The 19,450-nt window shown below is 55.8% G+C and overlaps 1 protein-coding gene across 2 annotated transcripts; it reads left to right on the forward strand.

Annotated features, from left to right (window-relative positions):
• Positions 1-62: 62 nt before the first annotated feature.
• IDH2 (isocitrate dehydrogenase (NADP(+)) 2) lies at positions 63-19,359 on the forward strand. Of its 2 annotated transcripts, XM_045452345.1 has the most exons (11): positions 63-295; positions 12,754-12,845; positions 12,950-13,115; positions 14,689-14,849; positions 14,941-15,084; positions 15,741-15,877; positions 16,055-16,206; positions 18,039-18,151; positions 18,326-18,423; positions 18,513-18,605; positions 19,007-19,359. In XM_045452345.1, the coding sequence occupies exons 1-11, from the start codon at positions 181-183 to the stop codon at positions 19,089-19,091; spliced, it is 1,356 nt and encodes a 451-aa protein (XP_045308301.1). In that variant the 5' UTR covers positions 63-180; the 3' UTR covers positions 19,092-19,359. The 2 variants fall into 2 exon arrangements, with proteins under 2 accessions (XP_045308301.1, XP_045308302.1); XM_045452346.1 differs by lacking the exons at positions 63-295; positions 12,754-12,845; positions 12,950-13,115 and adding an exon at positions 13,225-13,833.
• The last annotated feature ends 91 nt before the right edge of the window (positions 19,360-19,450 follow it).

Below are 19,450 nucleotides of genomic sequence, written 5' to 3' on the forward strand. Positions count from 1 at the left end.
CCCGGCCCCGCCTCCTCCCCGGCGAGGCCCAATCGGGTGGCGGCCCCCGGCGGCCCCGCCCCGCCCCTGCCCGCGCCCGGGCGCCTGGAGGGCCTTGGCAGCCCGCCGCCAGGCAGCCGGGAGCAGCACCGGCGCTCGGATCTCGCCCGCCGCGGTCCGTTCGCTCGCCTGCTCGGCGGGATGGCTGGCTACCTGCGGGTCGTACGCTCGCTCTGCAGGGCCTCCGGCTCCGGGCCGGCCTGGGCGCCGGCAGCCCCGACAGGCCCCAACTTGCAGGAGCAGCCGCGGCGCCACTGTGAGTGCCACGAGGAGGGTCCGGGCGGGGCGCGCGCCCGGCACCGCGACGTGGCGGCCTCCCGGGCGGGGACCGGGGAGCTCGACTCGGGGCGATCGCGGGCCGGGGACGGCGGGGTTGGCACACAAAGAGCCGGGGGGGGGGCGGGGACTTGAAGGACGGTGGCAGCTGGTGGCCCGGGAGCTGCTGGTCCTGCGGCCCTGCGCGAGCGGGGGTTCCGGGCTGCTCCGCGCCCCCCCAGCTATTCCCGTGGCGGGTGCTGGGGGTGTCCCGGGCCCGGAGGGTGTCCTGCGCGCCCTGCGCCCCGGGAGGGGCCAGGCTAGCGAGTAGGGGGCTGGAGCGCCAGGCCCGGTCTCCCCGTGAGAGGGAGGGTCTCGGCGCGGTCCCTGCTCAGACAAAGGCGGGGAGACGGCCTCCACTTCCCTTTCCTTTTCAGCCGGGCGCGCTGTAATCCCTCCTCGCTGTCAGGCCCGCGTCAGCTATTTTTGGAGCCTTTTACGCGACAGCTGGAGGAGCGTGCTTTTGATTTTCCCTTTTGTTTGGACACCCCCCACCCCTCCCGTCGCACTTAAGTCTCCATCCTGGAGCCTCTCTCCTTGGCCTGACCTGCGTTTTCTCGCCAGCCGGTTCCTACGCTGCTCCGCCGGCCCCACTCACCCGACTGCCAGACTGGGTGATTGGGCAGCTGCTCCAAAATGTCATTTTCCCCACTAGTTACTCCCTGCTTCTGTGGTGCCCTTAGCACCCTGCTTAGGAAAGAAGACAGTAGTCGGGTCATAATAAGCAGGATTAACCTGAACCCCCATTACCCTCGCAGGCTGCCCTCTGTGGCATGTGGCCTGCACCGTGGCTCTCCATTGCCAGCTACAAAAGGCAGGGAGAATGTAGGTCCCTTGGCCCTGTCTCTTGCCTGTTGCCACGGAAACCCCTTTCCTGACCTGGCCTGGAACCCCTTGGAGTGAGCCAGGACAGTGAGGAAGAGGGAGTGGGGCCCAGGCAGCCTGGCCTTACTGTTCCGGTAGGTAATCTTTAACTAGTGTGGGAGCAGCTGACCAGAATTGGGGAGGGGAAGGGGGGGGGGGCAGAGCTTGGGCCCCAGCCCCCACCTCTCCTGCCAAGGAGAAAGGGACATTTCTGCTTTTGTACTTCTGGGATTTGTCTTGTAAGTGGTTAGCCCTGCAACTCCAGGGTTCCAAGTGCCCCGAGGCCCCAAACCACCTCTAGCAAAACAGCGTGAGAGTAAAGATATTTTCTCCCTTCTTGCCCCCTGCATTGATGGTAAAAAAAAAAAAGAAAGTTCTTTTAGCTGTAGGTCCTTCCAGAAGTTCCCAAGCTGGTTGGGTTATTAATGGGGAGAAGGCTTAGTGTTTGAGTTGGACATGAGACTTACAGCTGTGGCCTCTTCGAGCTTGTCACCCGGCAACACCACTGGAGACAGAATATTTGGCATTCCCCTTGATGACAAGGAACGGATACGTTTCTTTTGGCTAAAACACTCTGGTGTCTTTGCTGCTTGGTAACGCCACGGCTCCTACCTAGTTTTGCATTTCCTAGGCCTCCAGCGACGGCTGGTGGCGGTTCTGATGAGCCAGATGTCGTGTAGGGGAGGATGGGCTGTGCCCAAGCCCTCACTGTGAGAACGACTTATCTGGCCTTCCTTAGCTTCACTCCTTGCCTGGCAACTTCTTACTTTTCTCACGCTGCCTCTTCACTTTACAGATCTTGGTGACTTGCCTGCACTCTCAGATTCAAGGGCAGATTATTATTTAATGATTGTTGAAAGTTCTGGAGGCCCGCCTGGGGAGTTATTATGTGTTCCTCCCCGAGGCTTGTTTCAACTGCATCAGATAAGAACAGGGCTGCCCCATCAGAGGTGTTTTGGGTGGTCATGTTTAGGCCTGGAACATTTGGAGAAGTCTCTGGAAAGCCTGGGACCCGCCCCCAGATGCTCCAGTTGAGCTGGGAGCCTCTGGCACTGGTTCCGTTCAGGGCATGAGGTGCTGGAAACTGCCTTCTGGTTATTGGAAGCCGGGCTCTGTGACCTGCCCTGGAGTTGACACTTGTGTACACGTTTAAAATGCCAGTGGAGGGGCGCCTGTGTGGCTCAGTCGGTTAAGCATCTGCCTCTTGATCGTGGCTCAGGTCATGATCTCACGGTTCGTGGGATCCTGCCCCGTATCAGGCTCTGCACTGACAACTCAAGGAGCCTGGAGCCTGCTTCGGATTCTGTGTCTCCCTCTCTCTCAGCTCCCCGCCCCCCACCCCTCGCTCACTCTCAAAAATAAACATTAAAAAAAAAGCCCAGTATAAATTGTGAGCTTCTCAGGGCAAGTTGCCCATTGCCTGGCAGAGACCCCTGTCCCATACATACATCTGTGCTGGTCTGGTGCAATCTGATGGTAAGAACTCAGTGGCCTCTATGTGGCAGTGCATCCCAGGAGCACATTTCATCCCAACAGGAGGTGGGGGCAGGGCAGCCCTTACTATAGACCAAATAGACTGTAACTTGACCTTCATCTGTGACTTCAACAACTATCGTGCTTCTGCTGTGTGCCAGGCACGTGAAGGTGCTGGGGACAGAGCCAGGAGTAAGAGGCAAAGATTTCTGCCCGTGTGGAGCTTAAATGCTAACGTGGGGACTGTTAGTAAAAAGGTAGAAGTTGGCTAGCATGGCGTTTGGAGAACAAAGAGGCCAGGAAGGTGTGCGTGGAGGTTTGGACTTGGGGGGGGGGCAGGAACCACAGAAAAGACCTCCGTGAAGAGTCACCGAAGGAACAAAGGAAACAGGCCATTTGGTTATGGCCAACAGGTGCCAAGGCCGTGATGAAGGAGTGTCTGATGGAGGAGAGGAATGTGTGATGGAGGAGTGCGTGATGGAGGAGTGTCTGAAGGAGGAGTGTCTGATGGAGGAGTGCCTGATGGAGGAACGTCTGATGGGGGAGTGTCTGATGGAGGAGTGCGTGATGGAGGAGTGTCTGATGGAGGAATGCGTGATGGAGGAGTATCTGATGGAGGAGTGTCTGATGGAGGAGTGCCTGATGGAGGAATGTGTGATGGGGGAGTGTCTGATGAAGGAGTGAGTGATGGAGGAGAGCCTGATGGAGGAGTGCCTGATGGAGGAGTACCTGATGGAGGAGTATCTGATGGAGGAGTGCCTGATGGAGGAGTATCTGATGGAGGAGTGTCTGATGGAGGAATGTGTGATGGAGGAGCGTCTGATGGAGGAGAGGAGTGTGTGATGGAGGAGTGTCTGATGGAGGAGTGCGTGATGGAGGAGAGGAGTGTGATGGAGGAGTATCTGCTGGAGGAGAGGAGTGTCTGATGGAGGAGTGCGTGATGGAGGAGTGCCTGATGGAGGAGTATCTGATGGAGGAGTGTCTAATGGAGGAGTGTCTGATGGAGGAGTGTCTGATGGAGGAGTGTCTAATGGAGGAGTGTCTGATGGAGGAGAGGAGTGTCTGATGGAGGAGTGCGTGATGGAGGAGAGCCTGATGGAGGAGTGCCTGATGGAGGAGTGTCTGATGGAGGAGTGCCTGATGGAGGAGTGTCTGATGGAGGAGTGTCTAATGGAGGAGTGTCTGATGGAGGAGAGGAGTGTCTGATGGAGGAGTGCCTGATGGAGGACTGTGTGATGGAGGAGTGTCTGATGGAGGAGAGGAGTGTCTGATGGAGGAGTGCCTGATGGAGGAGTGTCTGATGGAGGAGTGTCTAATGGAGGAGTGTCTGATGGAGGAGAGGAGTGTCTGATGGAGGAGTGTCTAATGGAGGAGTGTCTGATGGAGGAGAGGAGTGTCTGATGGAGGAGTGCCTGATGGAGGACTGTGTGATGGAGGAGTGTCTGATGGAGGAGAGGAGTGTCTGATGGAGGAGTGCGTGATGGAGGAGTGTCTGATGGAGGAGTGTCTAATGGAGGAGTGTCTGATGGAGGAGAGGAGTGTCTGATGGAGGAGTGCCTGATGGAGGAATGTGTGATGGAGGAGTGTCTGATGGAGGAGAGGAGTGTCTGATGGAGGAGTGCCTGATGGAGGAGTGTCTGATGGAGGAGTGTCTAATGGAGGAGTGTCTGATGGAGGAGAGGAGTGTCTGATGGAGGAGTGCCTGATGGAGGAATGTGTGATGGGGGAGTGTCTGATGAAGGAGTGAGTGATGGAGGAGAGCCTGATGGAGGAGTATCTGATGGAGGAGTGTCTAATGGAGGAGTGTCTGATGGAGGAGAGGAGTGTCTGATGGAGGAGTGCGTGATGGAGGAGAGCCTGATGGAGGAGTGCCTGATGGAGGAGTGTCTGATGGAGGAGTGCCTGATGGAGGAGTGTCTGATGGAGGAGTGTCTAATGGAGGAGTGTCTGATGGAGGAGAGGAGTGTCTGATGAAGGAGTGCGTGACGGAGGAGAGCCTGATGGAGGAGTGCCTGATGGAGGAGTGTCTGATGGAGGAGTGCCTGATGGAGGAGTGTCTGATGGAGGAGTGTCTAATGGAGGAGTGTCTGATGGAGGAGTGCGTGATGGAGGAGAGCCTGATGGAGGAGTGCCTGATGGAGGAGTGTCTGATGGAGGAGTGTCTAATGGAGGAGTGTCTGATGGAGGAGAGGAGTGTCTGATGGAGGAGTGCCTGATGGAGGAATGTGTGATGGAGGAGTGTCTGATGGAGGAGAGGAGTGTCTGATGGAGGAGTGCGTGATGGAGGAGTGTCTGATGGAGGAGTGTCTAATGGAGGAGTGTCTGATGGAGGAGAGGAGTGTCTGATGGAGGAGTGCGTGACGGAGGAGAGCCTGATGGAGGAGTGCCTGATGGAGGAGAGCCTGATGGAGGAGTGTCTGATGGAGTAGTGCCTGATGGAGGAGTGCGTGATGGAGGAGTGTCTGATGGAGGAGTGTCTAATGGAGGAGTGTCTGATGGAGGAGAGGAGTGTCTGATGGAGGAGTGCGTGATGGAGGAGAGCCTGATGGAGGAGTGCCTGATGGAGGAGTGTCTGATGGAGGAGTGCCTGATGGAGGAGTGTCTGATGGAGGAGTGTCTAATGGAGGAGTGTCTGATGGAGGAGAGGAGTGTCTGATGGAGGAGTGCCTGATGGAGGAATGTGTGATGGAGGAGTGTCTGATGGAGGAGAGGAGTGTCTGATGGAGGAGTGCGTGATGGAGGAGTGTCTGATGGAGGAGTGTCTAATGGAGGAGTGTCTGATGGAGGAGAGGAGTGTCTGATGGAGGAGTGCCTGATGGAGGAATGTGTGATGGAGGAGTGTCTGATGGAGGAGAGGAGTGTCTGATGGAGGAGTGCCTGATGGAGGAGTGTCTGATGGAGGAGTGTCTAATGGAGGAGTGTCTGATGGAGGAGAGGAGTGTCTGATGGAGGAGTGCCTGATGGAGGAATGTGTGATGGGGGAGTGCCTGATGGAGGAGTGTCTGATGGAGGAGTGTCTAAAGGAGGAGTGTCTGATGGAGGAGAGGAGTGTCTGATGGAGGAGTGCCTGATGGAGGAATGTGTGATGGAGGAGTGTCTGATGGAGGAGTGTGATGGCAGAATGTGTGATGGGGGAGTGTCTGATGAAGGAGTGAGTGATGGAGGAGAGCCTGATGGAGGAGCGTCTGATGGAGGAGTGTCTGATGGAGGAGTACACCTTTGCTTGTGGGAGAAGCAGGGAGGGAAGAGTCCTGAGCCAGGCAGAGGTCAGGGGAAGGGGGTCAGTGACAGATGAGGTCAAGCGTTGTGGGGACCACACATTTTTGAGGACTTTGGCCTTTACTCTGACTGAAAAGGGAAGTTTTGCAAGGTTTTGAGAAGGGTATTGTGACCTGATTTACATTTTTTTAAAAGCTTTTTTAATCTTTAAATTATTTTTTTAATGTTTATTTTTGAGAGAGACAGAGACAGAGGGTGAGTAGGGAGGGGCAGAGAGAGAGGGGGACACAGAATGCGAAGCAGGCTCCAGGCTCTGAGCTGTCAGCACAGAGCCCCACATGGGGCTTGAACCCACACACTGAGAGATCTGAGCCGAAGTCCATGCTCAACTAACTGAGCCGCCCAGGAGCCTCCCCGCCGCCCCCCCTCCCCCATTTACGTTTTAACAGGCGCATTCTGGCTTCAGGGTCCTGGTGGGAGGGTGTAGTCATACTCTGGCAAGGTGATTGACCCTGGGGGTGGTAAGAAGTGGTTGGATTCTGGATGCATTTTGAAGGAAGAGCCAATAGGATGTTTCAATGGTTGGCACGTGCGTGTGAGGGAATGGGGAGGAGTGAAGGATGACCCCAAGGAAATCTCTTCCAGATTTGCTGCCCTGCCTTCTTGAGCTCCCAGGAACTGAGGGCTTCTCCCCACATGCTGCTGGGCCACGCCGGCTTGGCAGCTTCTTGGCCGACAGCCAGGGCAGGCGTGTGGTTACTCACTTATTCTTGGGGGTGGCCATCTTGGGAGGGACCTTTAGCCTTGAGTTTGGAGCAGCAGGCCAATCCTGAAACAGGCGCCGGGTTTTGAAATCCTTACTTGGTGTTGGGTACTCGGAATCCCAGACCGGGAGGAGAGTTGGCCTCCCGGACTCCCTGTGGACTGGTGTAACTCCATCCCACACTCTGGCCAAGAGGCCAGTGTGCAACATGTCATCTGAAAATGTCACGGTGGCTGTCCCTTGGAAGCTTTTTTTTTTTTTTTTTTTTTTTTTTTTTTCCAACATTTATTTATTTTTGGGACAGAGAGAGACAGAGTATGAACGGGGGAGGGGCAGAGAGAGAGGGAGACACAGAATCGGAAACAGGCTCCAGGCTCTGAGCCATCAGCCCAGAGCCCGACGCGGGGCTCGAACTCACGGACCGCGAGATCGTGACCTGGCTGAAGTCGGACGCTTAACCGACTGCGCCACCCAGGCGCCCCCCTTGGAAGCTTTCAGGGAGACCCCCGTGCTGTTCCTTGGGTTTCAGATCGTTCGTCATCTCTTGTCACCCAGAGAGGGGTGGACGATGGGGGTGGCTCTGCCATATTGGCTGAACCACACACAAGGTCTCCCACTCTGATGCCTTGGGGCCTGTGTCCTCTGGAGGGTACGCGATAGGCCTGGAATCTTTGTGTAACATCTCCTGACTGGTTTAGATTAAAAATTTTTAAGCGTTTATTTTATATTTGAGAGAGAGAGAGAGAGACAGAGAGAGAGACAGAGAGAGACAGAGTGCTAGCAGGGGAGGGGCAGAGGAGAGCCGGAGACAGAATCTGAAGCAGCCTCCAGGCTCTGAGCTGTCAGCACAGAGCCCGACGCGGGGCTCGAACTCACGGACCGCGAGATCACGACCTGAGCCAAAGCGGGTCGCTTGGCTGACTCAGCCACCCAGGTGCACCCCTTGACTGATTTAGATTTTTAAAAACTTAAAAACCGTTATTTCTTATTTTTATTGTGGTAAAAATACTGCATAACACAAATTTCCTGTCCTAGCCATTTTGAAGTGTGCCATTCAGTAGTGTTAAATACTTTCTCACTGTTGGACAACCAACCCCCAGAGCTTCAGCATCTTGCAAAACTGAAACTCTGTATGTACCCGTTAAACAACAGCTCCCCATTCCCTCCTCCCCCAGCCGCTGGCAACCACCATTCTAGTTTCTGTTTCTGTGAATTTGACTGCTTTTAGGTACCGCATGTAAGGAGAATCAGACGTATTTTTCTTTTTTTTTTTTTTTAATTTTTTTTTTTTTTCAACGTTTATTTATTTTCGGGACAGAGAGAGACAGAGCATGAACGGGGGAGGGGCAGAGAGAGGGAGACACAGAATTGGAAACAGGCTCCAGGCTCTGAGCCATCAGGCCAGAGCCTGACGCGGGGCTCGAACTCACGGACCGCGAGATCGTGACCTGGCTGAAGTCGGACGCTTAACCGACTGCGCCACCCAGGCGCCCCATCAGACGTATTTTTCTTTTTGCGACTGGCTTACTCTTCCCATACTGTCCTCAAGGTTTATCCCTGCTGGAGCTGTGGCTTGTGTCCGCATCTTGCTAATTTTTAAGGCTGAAAATTCCATTCTATGTATATACCCACGTAAAAAATATTCCACTTAAAATGTATTGACTTTCTGGGTAAGCTACGGGAATTGTGCAAAGCTTGGGCGATATGGTTATGAATTCCTTGCCTATTTATCACTGCTTCTCATTTATTTTAAGAGTTCGGAAATGTTCATCGTCGCTGGATTGAAAGTGTGTGGGAAATGTGGCCGTGTTGCTTATATAAGTATGCCACAGTAGAGGTCTGCTGGCCACCCCAAGGGCAACTGGTTTTGTGGAATTTGAGACGAGAGAATGAGCAGCCAACGCTCTTGAGGAAGGTCCAGATCCATCGCTCTTGCCCACAATGGCGGCACTTCCTTTTTCAATTTCTGAGTAAGCACGTCCACATTTAAGTGGCGGGGAGCCCAGTCTGGGAGAAGCTCGAAATTGTGGACATCGTTTAACCTTTTGGAGGGACGTTTTTCTTAGCCGTCCTGGATCCGTTTCCAGAGTCCTGTTCTCTCGAGGGCTCATACCACATTCTGTTTTTCCCTTCGTTCCTTGAGGGACACTGGAGTTGTTTCCACCTCTTGCCTTTTGTGAGTAATTCTGCTGTGGACGTGGGTGTACAGATACTTCTTTGAGACCCTGCTTTTACTTATTTTGGATAGATCTCCAGAAGTGGGATGGCCGAACAATATGGCGGTTCCGTCTTTGGTTTTTTGAGGAAGCACCACACCGTCTTCCGCAGCAGCTGCCGCACCGTCCATTCTCACCAGCTGTGCACAAGGGTTCCAGCTTCTCCAAAGACATGCTCACCAACACTTGTTGTTTTCGGCTTTGGGGTTTTGGGTTTGGTTTTGGTTTTGTTGGCAGCCGTCCTTGTGGGCGTGAGGTGGTATCTCGTTGTGATTTTTGATTTGCATTTCCCTAAAGATGAGTGCTGTGGGACAGCTTTTCATACTTATTGGTCTTTTATGTATCGTGTTTTGGAGCGATGTCGGTTCGAGTCCTTTGCCCATTTATTAATTGGTTTTTGTGGTGGTTGTGTTGTTGAAATCGCCTGATTTTAAAACCTTGGTCACCGATGCATATGCTTTTTTTTTTAATTCTTTATTTTTTTTTAATGTTTTTTATTTATTTTTGAGACAGAAGACAGAGCATGAGCGGGGGGGGGGGGCAGGGGGGGGCAGAGAGGGAGGGAGACACAGAATTGGAAGCAGGCTCCAGGCTCCGAGCTGTCAGCACAGAGCCCGGCCCGACGTGGGGCTGGAACCCACAGACCGTGAGATCGTGACCTGAACCGAAGTCAGGCCACCGACCGAGCCACCCACGCGCCCCTGAATCTGCTTTTTTAAAATCGCTGCGTGAGCCAATCAGGAGTCTCTGCTGCTTTGGCTTCCGTGCCCCCCACGCCCCCGGTTCTGGGAAGGGCCCTTTCAAGGAGGCTGTGCTCCTGACTTTGATAACTGGGCTGCTTGCTCTGTCTCCGTTGTCTGTAGGTTTTCCCTTTCATACTCACTCCTTTAGGCCAGGAACTATTATATTTTTTGGTGTTTCAGGAAGAGGTGCTTATTAGCACCTGGTTGTAAATAAGTGAGCCCTGTGGTCTCTGAGGGTTTGACACCTGCAGGCACCACAGGGAGGGCTGCCTGCTATGATCGTGACATTGAACTCCCAGATGGAGCAGGTGTGGAGCCCACAGCCCACAGGCTGCTGGGTCTGAAGCCCAAAACTTGAGTGGAGCCCAGCGAGGCAGAAACCTTTAAGACTGGCCACAAATGAATTCTCCTTAGGGATTATGATTATGGTAGCTTCAGTACATTAAAACAACCTTGATTAGCTCTCATGACATTAACTCCTAGGAGATGCTCTTAAAAACTAAGCTAGCTTGGGGCACCCGGGTGGCTCAGTTGGTTAAGCGTCCTACTCTTGATTTCAACTCAGGTCATGGTCTCACGGTTTCTTGAGTTTGAGCCCCGCATCGGGCTTGGCACCGAATCTCCTTGGCGTGGAACCTGCTTCGGATTCTCTGTCTCCCTCTCTCTCTGCCCCTCCCCTGCTCATGCTCTGTCTCTCTCAAAGATAAACATTGAAAAAAAAAATTAAAACAAAACGAAGCTAGCTCTTCAGTGGCCCAGTAGACTTTCTGCAAGTCCTAAAGCGCTTTCCACTCAAGCTTCCAGCCCGGAAAGGTGAAGGAATTCTGTGGCTTGGGTCCAGAGGCCCCTGTGCCTCCTGGAAAGGGGGGCGGAGAGGTGCCGGCTGAGCTCACCTTGTCCTCCAGGGAATGGAATGTTTGGAGTCTGTGTTTGCCTTCTGCTTCTCCATACGTGACCCCTGAGGGTGTCCAGAGGCCACCCTGGGGCCAGAGACCCGGGATCAGTCCTGACATTGACACAAGCCACGTTTCCTGGGTCTCATTTGTCTTCCTAAGTAACCTCCAAGATTCCTTTTAGATTAAGAAAAGAAAAAACAAAAAAACCTGTTTGCACATCTTTGGGAGATTATTTTTAGATTAAAAAAAAAATCTGCGCACATGTTTGGATAGTGAATCATTTCGCTGCACATAATTCACCTTTTTCTTAGTGGGTTGGGGATGTCAGCACGAGTCATGGCTGTGGTGTGTGTTGTAGGGCAGTGATATGTGCGGGATCTGTTGGGTTTTGGTCACTTCTGTTTTAAAATTTTTTAATGTTTATTTACTTTTGAAAGAAAGAGAGAGAGAGAGAGAGGGAAAGAACACGTGCGCGTGTGTGCGTGAGCGTGGGGGTGGGGGGGAGGTTACAGAGAGGGAGACAGAATCGCAAGCCGGCTCCAGGCTCCGAGCTGTCAGCACAGAGCCCGATGCGGAGCTCGAACCCATGAACTGAGAAATCGCGACCTGAGCTGAAGTCAGACGCTTAACCCGACTGAGCCACCCAGGCGCCCCAGTCACTTCTGTTTTAAACGTGCTCAGGTGGTCATGCTTTTTCGGTGTCAGGGCCTGCTTTTCGTAGACGTCCGTCCCTTGCTGTCCACCTAGCAGATGTCGCTTCTTCTGACCATTGGTGTTTTTAAGTGAACATCCTAATCCTTTCTTCTGATTCGCCGTCTCGTGTCTGGTGAGGCGGAAGATCCACGACGACATCTGTAAGGATTGTGCGTAACCTAAGAGTAAATGGGCCCTAAGCGAGGGCGGAGGGGGCTCTGCTGGGGACAGAGCCCAGCCAGTTCTCAGCTGTCTCACTCCGGCCCGGGTGTCAGCGGTGAGCGAGCCTTCTGATGGTCGAGGCCCGGCTGTAGGTTTTGCACCTGTCTTGTTGCCCTCCCTACTCTGCAGGGACTGTTTCTTCCCAGGCCGTGGGTACCTCCGTGCTACAGGCTAAGGTTCAACAAGTCTCGCTCAAGGTAGCCTGCACTGATTTAATTGGATGGGTCATTTTCTTGAGTTTTCTCGGGAATTCACTTCCCAGACTGTTGGCTTTTCTCATGAGTCAGACTTTCCTTGAAGAGCCTCCCCCGCCCGGCTCCTGTCCTCCTCCACTGTCGCTTTGGACCTTTGATGCTTCTCCGGCAGGACTGGCCAGCCTGCCAGCTTGGATCAAGGGTTCGGAGTTCCATTCTGGGTGCCCTAAGCCTCTGCTTGCCGCCGAGAAAGTGTGAATCCTGGTAGCTCTGTTGTCCTCAAGCTGTGTCACCTTTGGCGGGAAGCTGGCAAACTCTCCGAGCCTCAGTTGCACCACATTAAAAAAAAAAATTTTAATGTTGATTTATTTTTGAGAGACAGAGACCAGAGCACAAGCAGGGGAGGGGCAGAGAGGGAGAGGGAGACACAGACTCCGAAGCAGGCTCCAGGCTCTGAACTGTCGGTGCAGAGCCCGACACGGGGCTCCAGCCCACGAGCCGTGAGATCGTGATCTGAGCCGAAGTCAGACGCTGAACCGACTGAGCCACCCAGGCGCACCCAAAGTGGAGATAGCCATATTCCCTTTGGGAGTGGTTTGAGGATGAAAAGGAATCACGCAAAGGGGGTAGGGGACCACGCCAGGCACAGAGGAGGTGCGATGCAGTTTCCGTCCCCACTTAGACTTAGTCGGGCTCTTGTAACAAGGTTACGAGGAAACTCACAGAATCGCTGGGGTTGGGCCACAGCGCCTGCCCTCGGAACTGGGTGGCGACAGCCTGTAGGCATTCCCTCCCCTGCCTGCTCCCGGACAGGTGGCCCTGCTTGGCTCCGGACCTCTGGCTCTTGGGCTCCTCTGCCTTCAGATTCAGGCCACCATCTTTCAGTCCTAGCTGGCCATCCTCAGTGGGGGGTCCGGGTCCCCCCCCCCCCCCCCCCCCGCCCAGGCGGCCCGGCCCGGGAGCTGGTCCTGCCGAGGGGGAGTGAGTGTGGGTAACCGAGCCCTGGCTGACACTGCTCTCCTGGGTGAAGGGCAGGTCCCGCGGGGGAGGAGAGGAGCTCGCCCAGAACGCCCCCCCTCCCCCAGAGGTATGATGCGCCGTGTTGCCCGGTCCTAGATGCCGACAAGAGGATCAAGGTGGCGAAGCCGGTGGTGGAGATGGACGGCGATGAGATGACCCGGATCATCTGGCAGTTCATCAAGGAGAAGGTGGTTCCCTCCCAAAGTGGGCGTTCGGCCCCCGCGCAGGCCCCCTCGTGCCCCTGGGTCATAGTCATCTGGGCTGATGCCTTGCCCTGGTCATCTGTTTCTAGCTCATCCTGCCGCACGTGGATGTCCAGCTCAAGTATTTCGACCTGGGGCTCCCAAACCGTGACCAGACCAACGACCAGGTCACCGTAGACTCCGCGCTGGCCACCCAGAAGTACAGTGTGGCTGTGAAGTGCGCCACCATCACCCCCGATGAGGCCCGTGTGGAAGGTGTGAGGGTGCGGAGGCGGGTGGGCTGGGGGCGTGGGGGCCGCGACACGAACCCCGTCTCCCTGCGACTTCGTGGGAGGCGTTGGGGCCGTGGGGTTTCCTGCAGAGGAGGCTGGGAGGGCCGGTGAGGGGCTGGCACCCACGTGGGGTGTGGCAGGGCGGAATCCAGGCCCGTGGCGTTGCTGCTGTGCCGCGCGGCTCTGGCCAGCACCGGTAGGTGTCGTGGGCCACGGACACGTTGCTGAAGCCGTCAGAGGAAGGGCGGCCTCCTCGGGCGCCCCTCTCGCCTCCTGGACTGTCCTGCAGGCAGGTTTACAGAGACACCTCGGGGCCACCTCTGGCCAGCGGAGTGCCGCGTGTCAGCTTGTATCTTTCAGAGCTGCAGCGGGCTCTGGGGAGCGTCGCTAGTGTCTTGCCGCTGTCTTGGCCTTGCGGGTCTGTCCCCTGCCCCCTGCGGCCGCGGAGGGGTCTCAGAGAGGTGCGCTCACCAGGCTTGGACCGGCTGCCGGTCCCTGCTTCTGGGGAGCACTTTTGAGGGTTTCCCGAAACAATGGCACCAGTACGGGGATAAAGGGGCCACGTTTGGAAAATTCGAGAAAGGGTCGTTCAGGGGTGTGCAGAGCTCTTTCTCTCTGCCTGCGTCCTGCGGCACGAGGGAGCTGGAAGGAAGCATTCGAAGCACATTTCCAAACACTCCAGACCTTCTTCCGTCTTTCGGGTTTGTACCTGACCCTGGGACATTGGGATCATTTAAGTGCTAAGCTCTTCTTTGTGGGGTTTCTTTTCATTTCTCCTGAACCCTGGGATTTCTGTACCCCTATTTTATGGAGAAGGAAGGAAGTAGAGAGCCAACAGTCCCGGTAACGTGGGCTGGACTCCACGGTTCGTGGCAGTACTGAGGCCTGCCCTCTGGTCTTCTGGCCTCTGTCCAGCGAGACGCCATACTGCCAGAGTTCGTCAGACCGAGCTACGTCCACGCTAGAATACGTAGAATAATACACTAGCTGAAGGAGCCCCGATGTGCCAAGCAGTGTTCTAGGCACTTTCCATAGAGGTTTATTTAATCCTGACAGCAACCCAAGATGCTAGGTATTTTTATCAGTAATTTCATTTTATAGCTCAGGTTAACTCACTGGCATAAAACTCACAGTGACAGGTGGTGGAGCTGGACCTTGAACCCAAGAAATCTGATCCCAGAGGGGCGCCTGGGTGGCTCAGTCGGTTGAGTGTCCGACTTTGGCTCAGGTCATGATCTCACAGTTACGGGTTCGAGCCCCACGTCAGGCTCTGTGCTAACAGTTCGGAGCCTGGAGCCTGCTTCGGATTCCGTGTCTTCCTCTCTCTCTGCCCCTCCCCTGCTCTCACTCTGTCTGTCTCTCTCTCAAAAAGAAATAAACATTAAAAAAAAAATAAAACAAGAAAGAAGTATGGTCCCAGAGCCCACATACTTCTATTTTAGACCTTCCCCAGGGTGATTTTTAGGGCTCCCATCTGGCTGCGTTCTTGCTCAGGGTTCAGATTTTGGTTGGAAGGTGGGGGCTGCAGTGGGGTCCCTTCACCTCTGTCCTCCTAGAATTCAAGCTGAAGAAGATGTGGAAGAGTCCCAATGGCACCATCCGAAACATCCTTGGGGGGACCGTCTTCCGGGAACCCATCATCTGCAAAAACATCCCACGCCTCGTCCCCGGCTGGACCAAGCCCATCACCATTGGCAGGCACGCCCATGGCGACCAGGTTGGCCACGGCAGGAGGCGGGACTTGGCTCTTCCTGGCCGGGGCCCCTCGCTCGGAACCCCTGGCCCGAGCCGTGCTCTTGTCTCTGCAGTACAAGGCCACAGACTTTGTGGTCGACCGGGCCGGCACGTTCAAGATCGTCTTCTCCCCGAAGGATGGCAGTGGCGCTAAGGAGTGGGAAGTGTTCAATTTCCCTGCCGGCGGCGTGGGGATGGGCATGTACAACACGGATGAGGTGAGGCCCTGGCGGGTGGCTCCTGCGTTCCCTCCTCCCTCTGGGGCCGCTTCGGGTTGGTGATGCTCACTACTCCCGCGTCAGTGGCTTGAGGAAGGTCCGAGGCCCGTGAGCCAATGCATCTTGGCTGTGTTTCGGGGGGACCAGTGCATCTTGGCTCTGTTTCGGGGGGACCTGCTGTGGACCCGGTGTGGAGTGAGGCTGGAAGACAGACCCCCGCTTAGCCAGATGCCCCCGCACTCACTCCCCGACACACCTCTGGGGGCGTGTTAGTTGTCTGGACTCTTGGCTTAAGCAAACTGGATAAGCAGTCTTTTCCCCTTCCCCGTCTCTTGGCTTTCGTTCCTTCTGCGGTTGGCCACCGGCAGCTCCAGGCTTACCCCTGCCGACTTGGTTACCCAGTCAGAAAAGAGCCTCTTTTGCTTCTGGTTCCAGTGAAAGTTCCAGGCCTGGGTCACATGACCCTCTCTGAGCCAGTCACGGAGGGCTCAGAGAGGACAGGCTGGGACACACCGTCAACTCTAGAGATATAGGCAGGTGGGCTGGGGGAGTTAGCTTTACCCCAGCCATACGGCCTAAGACCTGGGGAGCCCAGGGAGGGCTGGTAGCCCGCAGGCCGGCCGGGCCCCACGCCAGGGACCTCTCTCCCCCCGCAGTCCATCTCGGGTTTTGCGCACAGCTGCTTCCAGTACGCCATCCAGAAGAAGTGGCCGCTGTACATGAGCACCAAGAACACCATCCTGAAAGCCTACGACGGGCGCTTCAAGGACATCTTCCAGGAAATCTTTGACAAGTAACAGCCTCTCCCTTTATTCCTTCCCGGGGATCCCACAGCCCTTCTCGCCTGTCCCCCCGGGGCCCCTGTCCTACGGGGTGGCCGCCGTCCCAGTGCTTTTGGCTCGGCTCGAGGAGAGATCCTCAACCTGTCAGCCTCCCGCCCTCTCCCCACAACAGGCCCCTTTGCTCCCAGGCACTATAAGACCGACTTCGACAAGAGTAAGATCTGGTACGAGCACCGGCTCATTGATGACATGGTGGCTCAGGTCCTCAAGTCTTCAGGCGGCTTCGTGTGGGCCTGCAAGAACTATGATGGAGACGTGCAGTCGGACATCCTGGCCCAGGGTATGCTGGGAGCACCTGGTCCCCAAGGGGTGGACTGTCGGTCTTCTCCGGCCGGGGGGGATTTTCAGACCCCCTTCGTAGAAAATGTGTCCAGGGTGGCAGCAGGACTGGGGCCGGCCGCCTCATTGCAGGGTTCCCCGTGGACAGCAGGGGGCAGGAGCTCGCCGGCATCTGAGGGAGGAAGGGTCACAAATTAGGTTTGGACTGGTGTATTACTAAGGCTGCTGTTACAGAAAAAGGAGAACCTAGGAATTCGAGTTCTAAGGGGCCAGGTGCGTCAGCTGTGAGGTCGTTCCTGTCCACGAAGCCAAGCGACTGTGCCTCCAGGTTTGGGCCAGGGTTGGCTCCAGTAGAAAAATGGTTTCGAGCACAACCGGGTACTTTTCGAATTACAGAGAATTCGTTTTGCACAGTCAACCTGTTGGCCGTAGGAGAATACTGGGGAAGGTGACAGAGCCCCAAGCCCTAGAGCGTCCTCTAAGAGATAATTCCGATTGCAACATAAAGCATGGACGAGACCGTTAGAGAAGTAGCCGTAAGAAATAGCCCGATTGTGCCCGGCTGGCTCAGTCGGGAGAGCAGGCAACTCTTGATCTCAGGGATTGTGGTTTCCTGCCTCAAGTTGGGTGTAGAGATCACGTAAGAAATAAAATCTCAGGGCGCCTGGGTGGCTCAGTTGGTTAAGTGCCTGACTCTTGATTTCATCTCAGGTTATGACGCCACAGTCGTGGGATTGAGCCCTGCGTCTGGCTCCACGCTGGGCCTGGAGCCTGCTGGAGATTCTCTCTCTCTCTGCCCCTCTCCCTGCTTGCGTGCCCTCTGTCTCCCAAAAAATAGAATAGAATAGAATAGAATAGAATTCTAAAGTAAAATCTTAAAAAAAGAAAAGAAGAAATAGCCCAGTTGTGTTGGGCACAAGAGCAGCGCCCCACGAGAGTAGGGAGTAGACGATGTGTAGGGCAGAGAGTGGAAGAGAGAGAAGGGTACGTGAGGTGGTTTGAGGTCTAGCTCCCGAGAAGGAAGGTGACGCCCACCCCGGGGTTGCCAGGAGAATGCATAAGAATTCCTGATGTTTCATAAAACCTTGGCCTTTATTTCAATAAGTGTGGTAGTGGTCCTCTTACTAGAACAATTCCTATCTCGGATGGAAGGATGAGAAGCCATAGCAGACGAGAGAGAGGCATGAAAGTTGCCCTTAAGTAAACAAGGAATGGGTGAGTGCGAAGGTCCAGGAAACGTGGAGACGGGACCCCTTCCCGAGTCTCAGCAGCAGAACTTCTCAGACAGCGAATTTTCCTGGAGAAGTTTTTCGCTTTTTCTTTCTTACACAGTTCTTATTTTGGTGCCATGGGGTGCTTTTGAAGCGCAGGAGACCTTGACGATAGGAAAGGTCGACATCTGGATTTGGGAGAATTTGGAGATAAGTCACAAAGCTTTAAAGTAGCCTGCAAGAGAGGCACACAGAGGGATCGTCGTGATGTAGCTGGTGGCAGGCTTTCTGCCTTCTGCGTGAACGAACCGTGCAGTTGCGAGCCAGGCTGGGTGGGCAGAAGTCCTGGGGTCTTGGGCTCTGGGGGCCCCAGGCTCTGGGAACCCAGATGTATGTTAATAGGCTGATGATAGCCGCCTTTGAACGCCCCCCTGCCCTGTGCTGGGCTCTAGAGACCCACGACAAGGGTGGGCAAGCCCGAAACAGTGGCTGTCCTCCTGGGTGCCGTTGGGGGTCACGAGCTGAGGGCGTCTCCTCCCAGCAGAAGGGCAGGGGGACTCATCCCCGGTGGTCTGAGGACGGTGGGTGCCGGCACCGAATGGAGGGTCTTTCCTCTCTTCAGGCTTTGGCTCCCTCGGCCTGATGACGTCTGTGCTGGTCTGCCCAGATGGGAAGACCATCGAGGCTGAGGCCGCTCATGGGACGGTCACCCGCCATTATAGGGAGCACCAGAAGGTGAGTGTAGGGACCGTGGTCGCATGCCCATCTGTCCCGGAGGCTCAGAACCCACTGGCTCTGAGGGCTGGGGGGATGGGGCTGACCTGTCAGCCTACGGGTGGGCGGTCGCGTCCGGGTGGCCCCCTGGTCGGCTGGTTCGGCTCCCGATCTCCCTACGACCCCCCTCCCCAGGGCCGGCCTACCAGCACCAACCCCATCGCCAGCATCTTTGCCTGGACGCGTGGCCTGGAGCACCGGGGGAAGCTGGATGGGAACCAGGACCTCATCAGGTGAGCGGAGAGGGAGGGGCCTGAGCTGGCCCAGGGCAGCTTCTGGGCGGGCTCTGTATCGGGGCCTCACTCTGGCCCGTCCTCTGCAGGTTTGCACAGACCCTGGAGAAGGTGTGTGTCCAGACGGTGGAGAGCGGAGCCATGACCAAGGACCTGGCGGGCTGCATCCATGGCCTCAGCAAGTGCGTGGCTGGTGGCAGAGGGAGGGGCTGGCCTTCTGGGACCTTCTTCCCTGGGTGGGAAGAAGCCAGAGGACCCTCTTAGAGGCACCTCCCCCCTTCCTCATCCTCAAGTCAGCTTAGCTGCCAAGGGCCTGGGGTGGGCCAGGTCCACAGCCCTGAGACCCTGTGAGTGTGCCCCCCCATCCCCGAGGCTAGGGGCTCAGAGCCTTGCCGTCCCCGTCTGTACAAATGTCTGAAGTCGTGTGGCCCTTTGGCGACGGGCTCCAGGCAACCTTTGACGCACAGCCGGGGCGTGCCACGCCCCACGGGCACGGGAGGGCAGCTCCTCGGGTGCCCAAGTTGAGGCTCTGCCCGGACCCAGGCTGGAGCCGCGCCTCACGTGAACGGTGTTCTCTCGGCAGCGTGAAGCTGAACGAGCACTTCCTGAACACCTCGGACTTCCTGGACACCATCAAGAACAACCTGGACAAGGCCCTGGGCCAGTAGGGGGCGCGGGGCGCGGCCCGCAGCGGGCGGGCCGGGGTTGGGGGGCAGCGGGCCGCGGCTGAGCCTCCCGGCCCCTCTCAGGAGGCCTTTCTAGGGGACGTTTTTTATAAGCAAGATGTTTTTAAGAATATCTGTGTGTTTCCCCTCATGGTGATGTGAGGCAGGAACAGCGTGTTTTACCTCAGCCAGTCAGTGAGTTTTGCATCCTGTAATTTATATTGCCCTTGGAACACGTGGTGCCATATTTAGCTACTAAAAAGCTCTTCACAAAACCGTCTGCTGTGTTTGTGCCCGAGGGAGGAGGCAGCCCGGCCCGGGGCCCCAGAGAAAGAGGCCCTCCGAGGGCCGGTGGATTCCAC

The sequence above is a fragment of the Leopardus geoffroyi genome, chromosome B3, assembly GCF_018350155.1.
Source record: "Leopardus geoffroyi isolate Oge1 chromosome B3, O.geoffroyi_Oge1_pat1.0, whole genome shotgun sequence".
Lineage (NCBI taxonomy): Eukaryota > Metazoa > Chordata > Mammalia > Carnivora > Felidae > Leopardus > Leopardus geoffroyi.

Coding starts and splice junctions, on each gene's coding strand:
- IDH2 (XM_045452345.1), top strand. CDS start 181: ATGGCTGGCTACCTGCGGGTCGTACGCTCGCTCTGCAGGGCCTCCGGC. Junction 14,850..14,940: donor GGCACGCCCATGGCGACCAG/GTTGGCCACGGC, acceptor TTGTCTCTGCAG/TACAAGGCCACAGACTTTGT. Junction 18,152..18,325: donor ATTATAGGGAGCACCAGAAG/GTGAGTGTAGGG, acceptor CCCCCTCCCCAG/GGCCGGCCTACCAGCACCAA.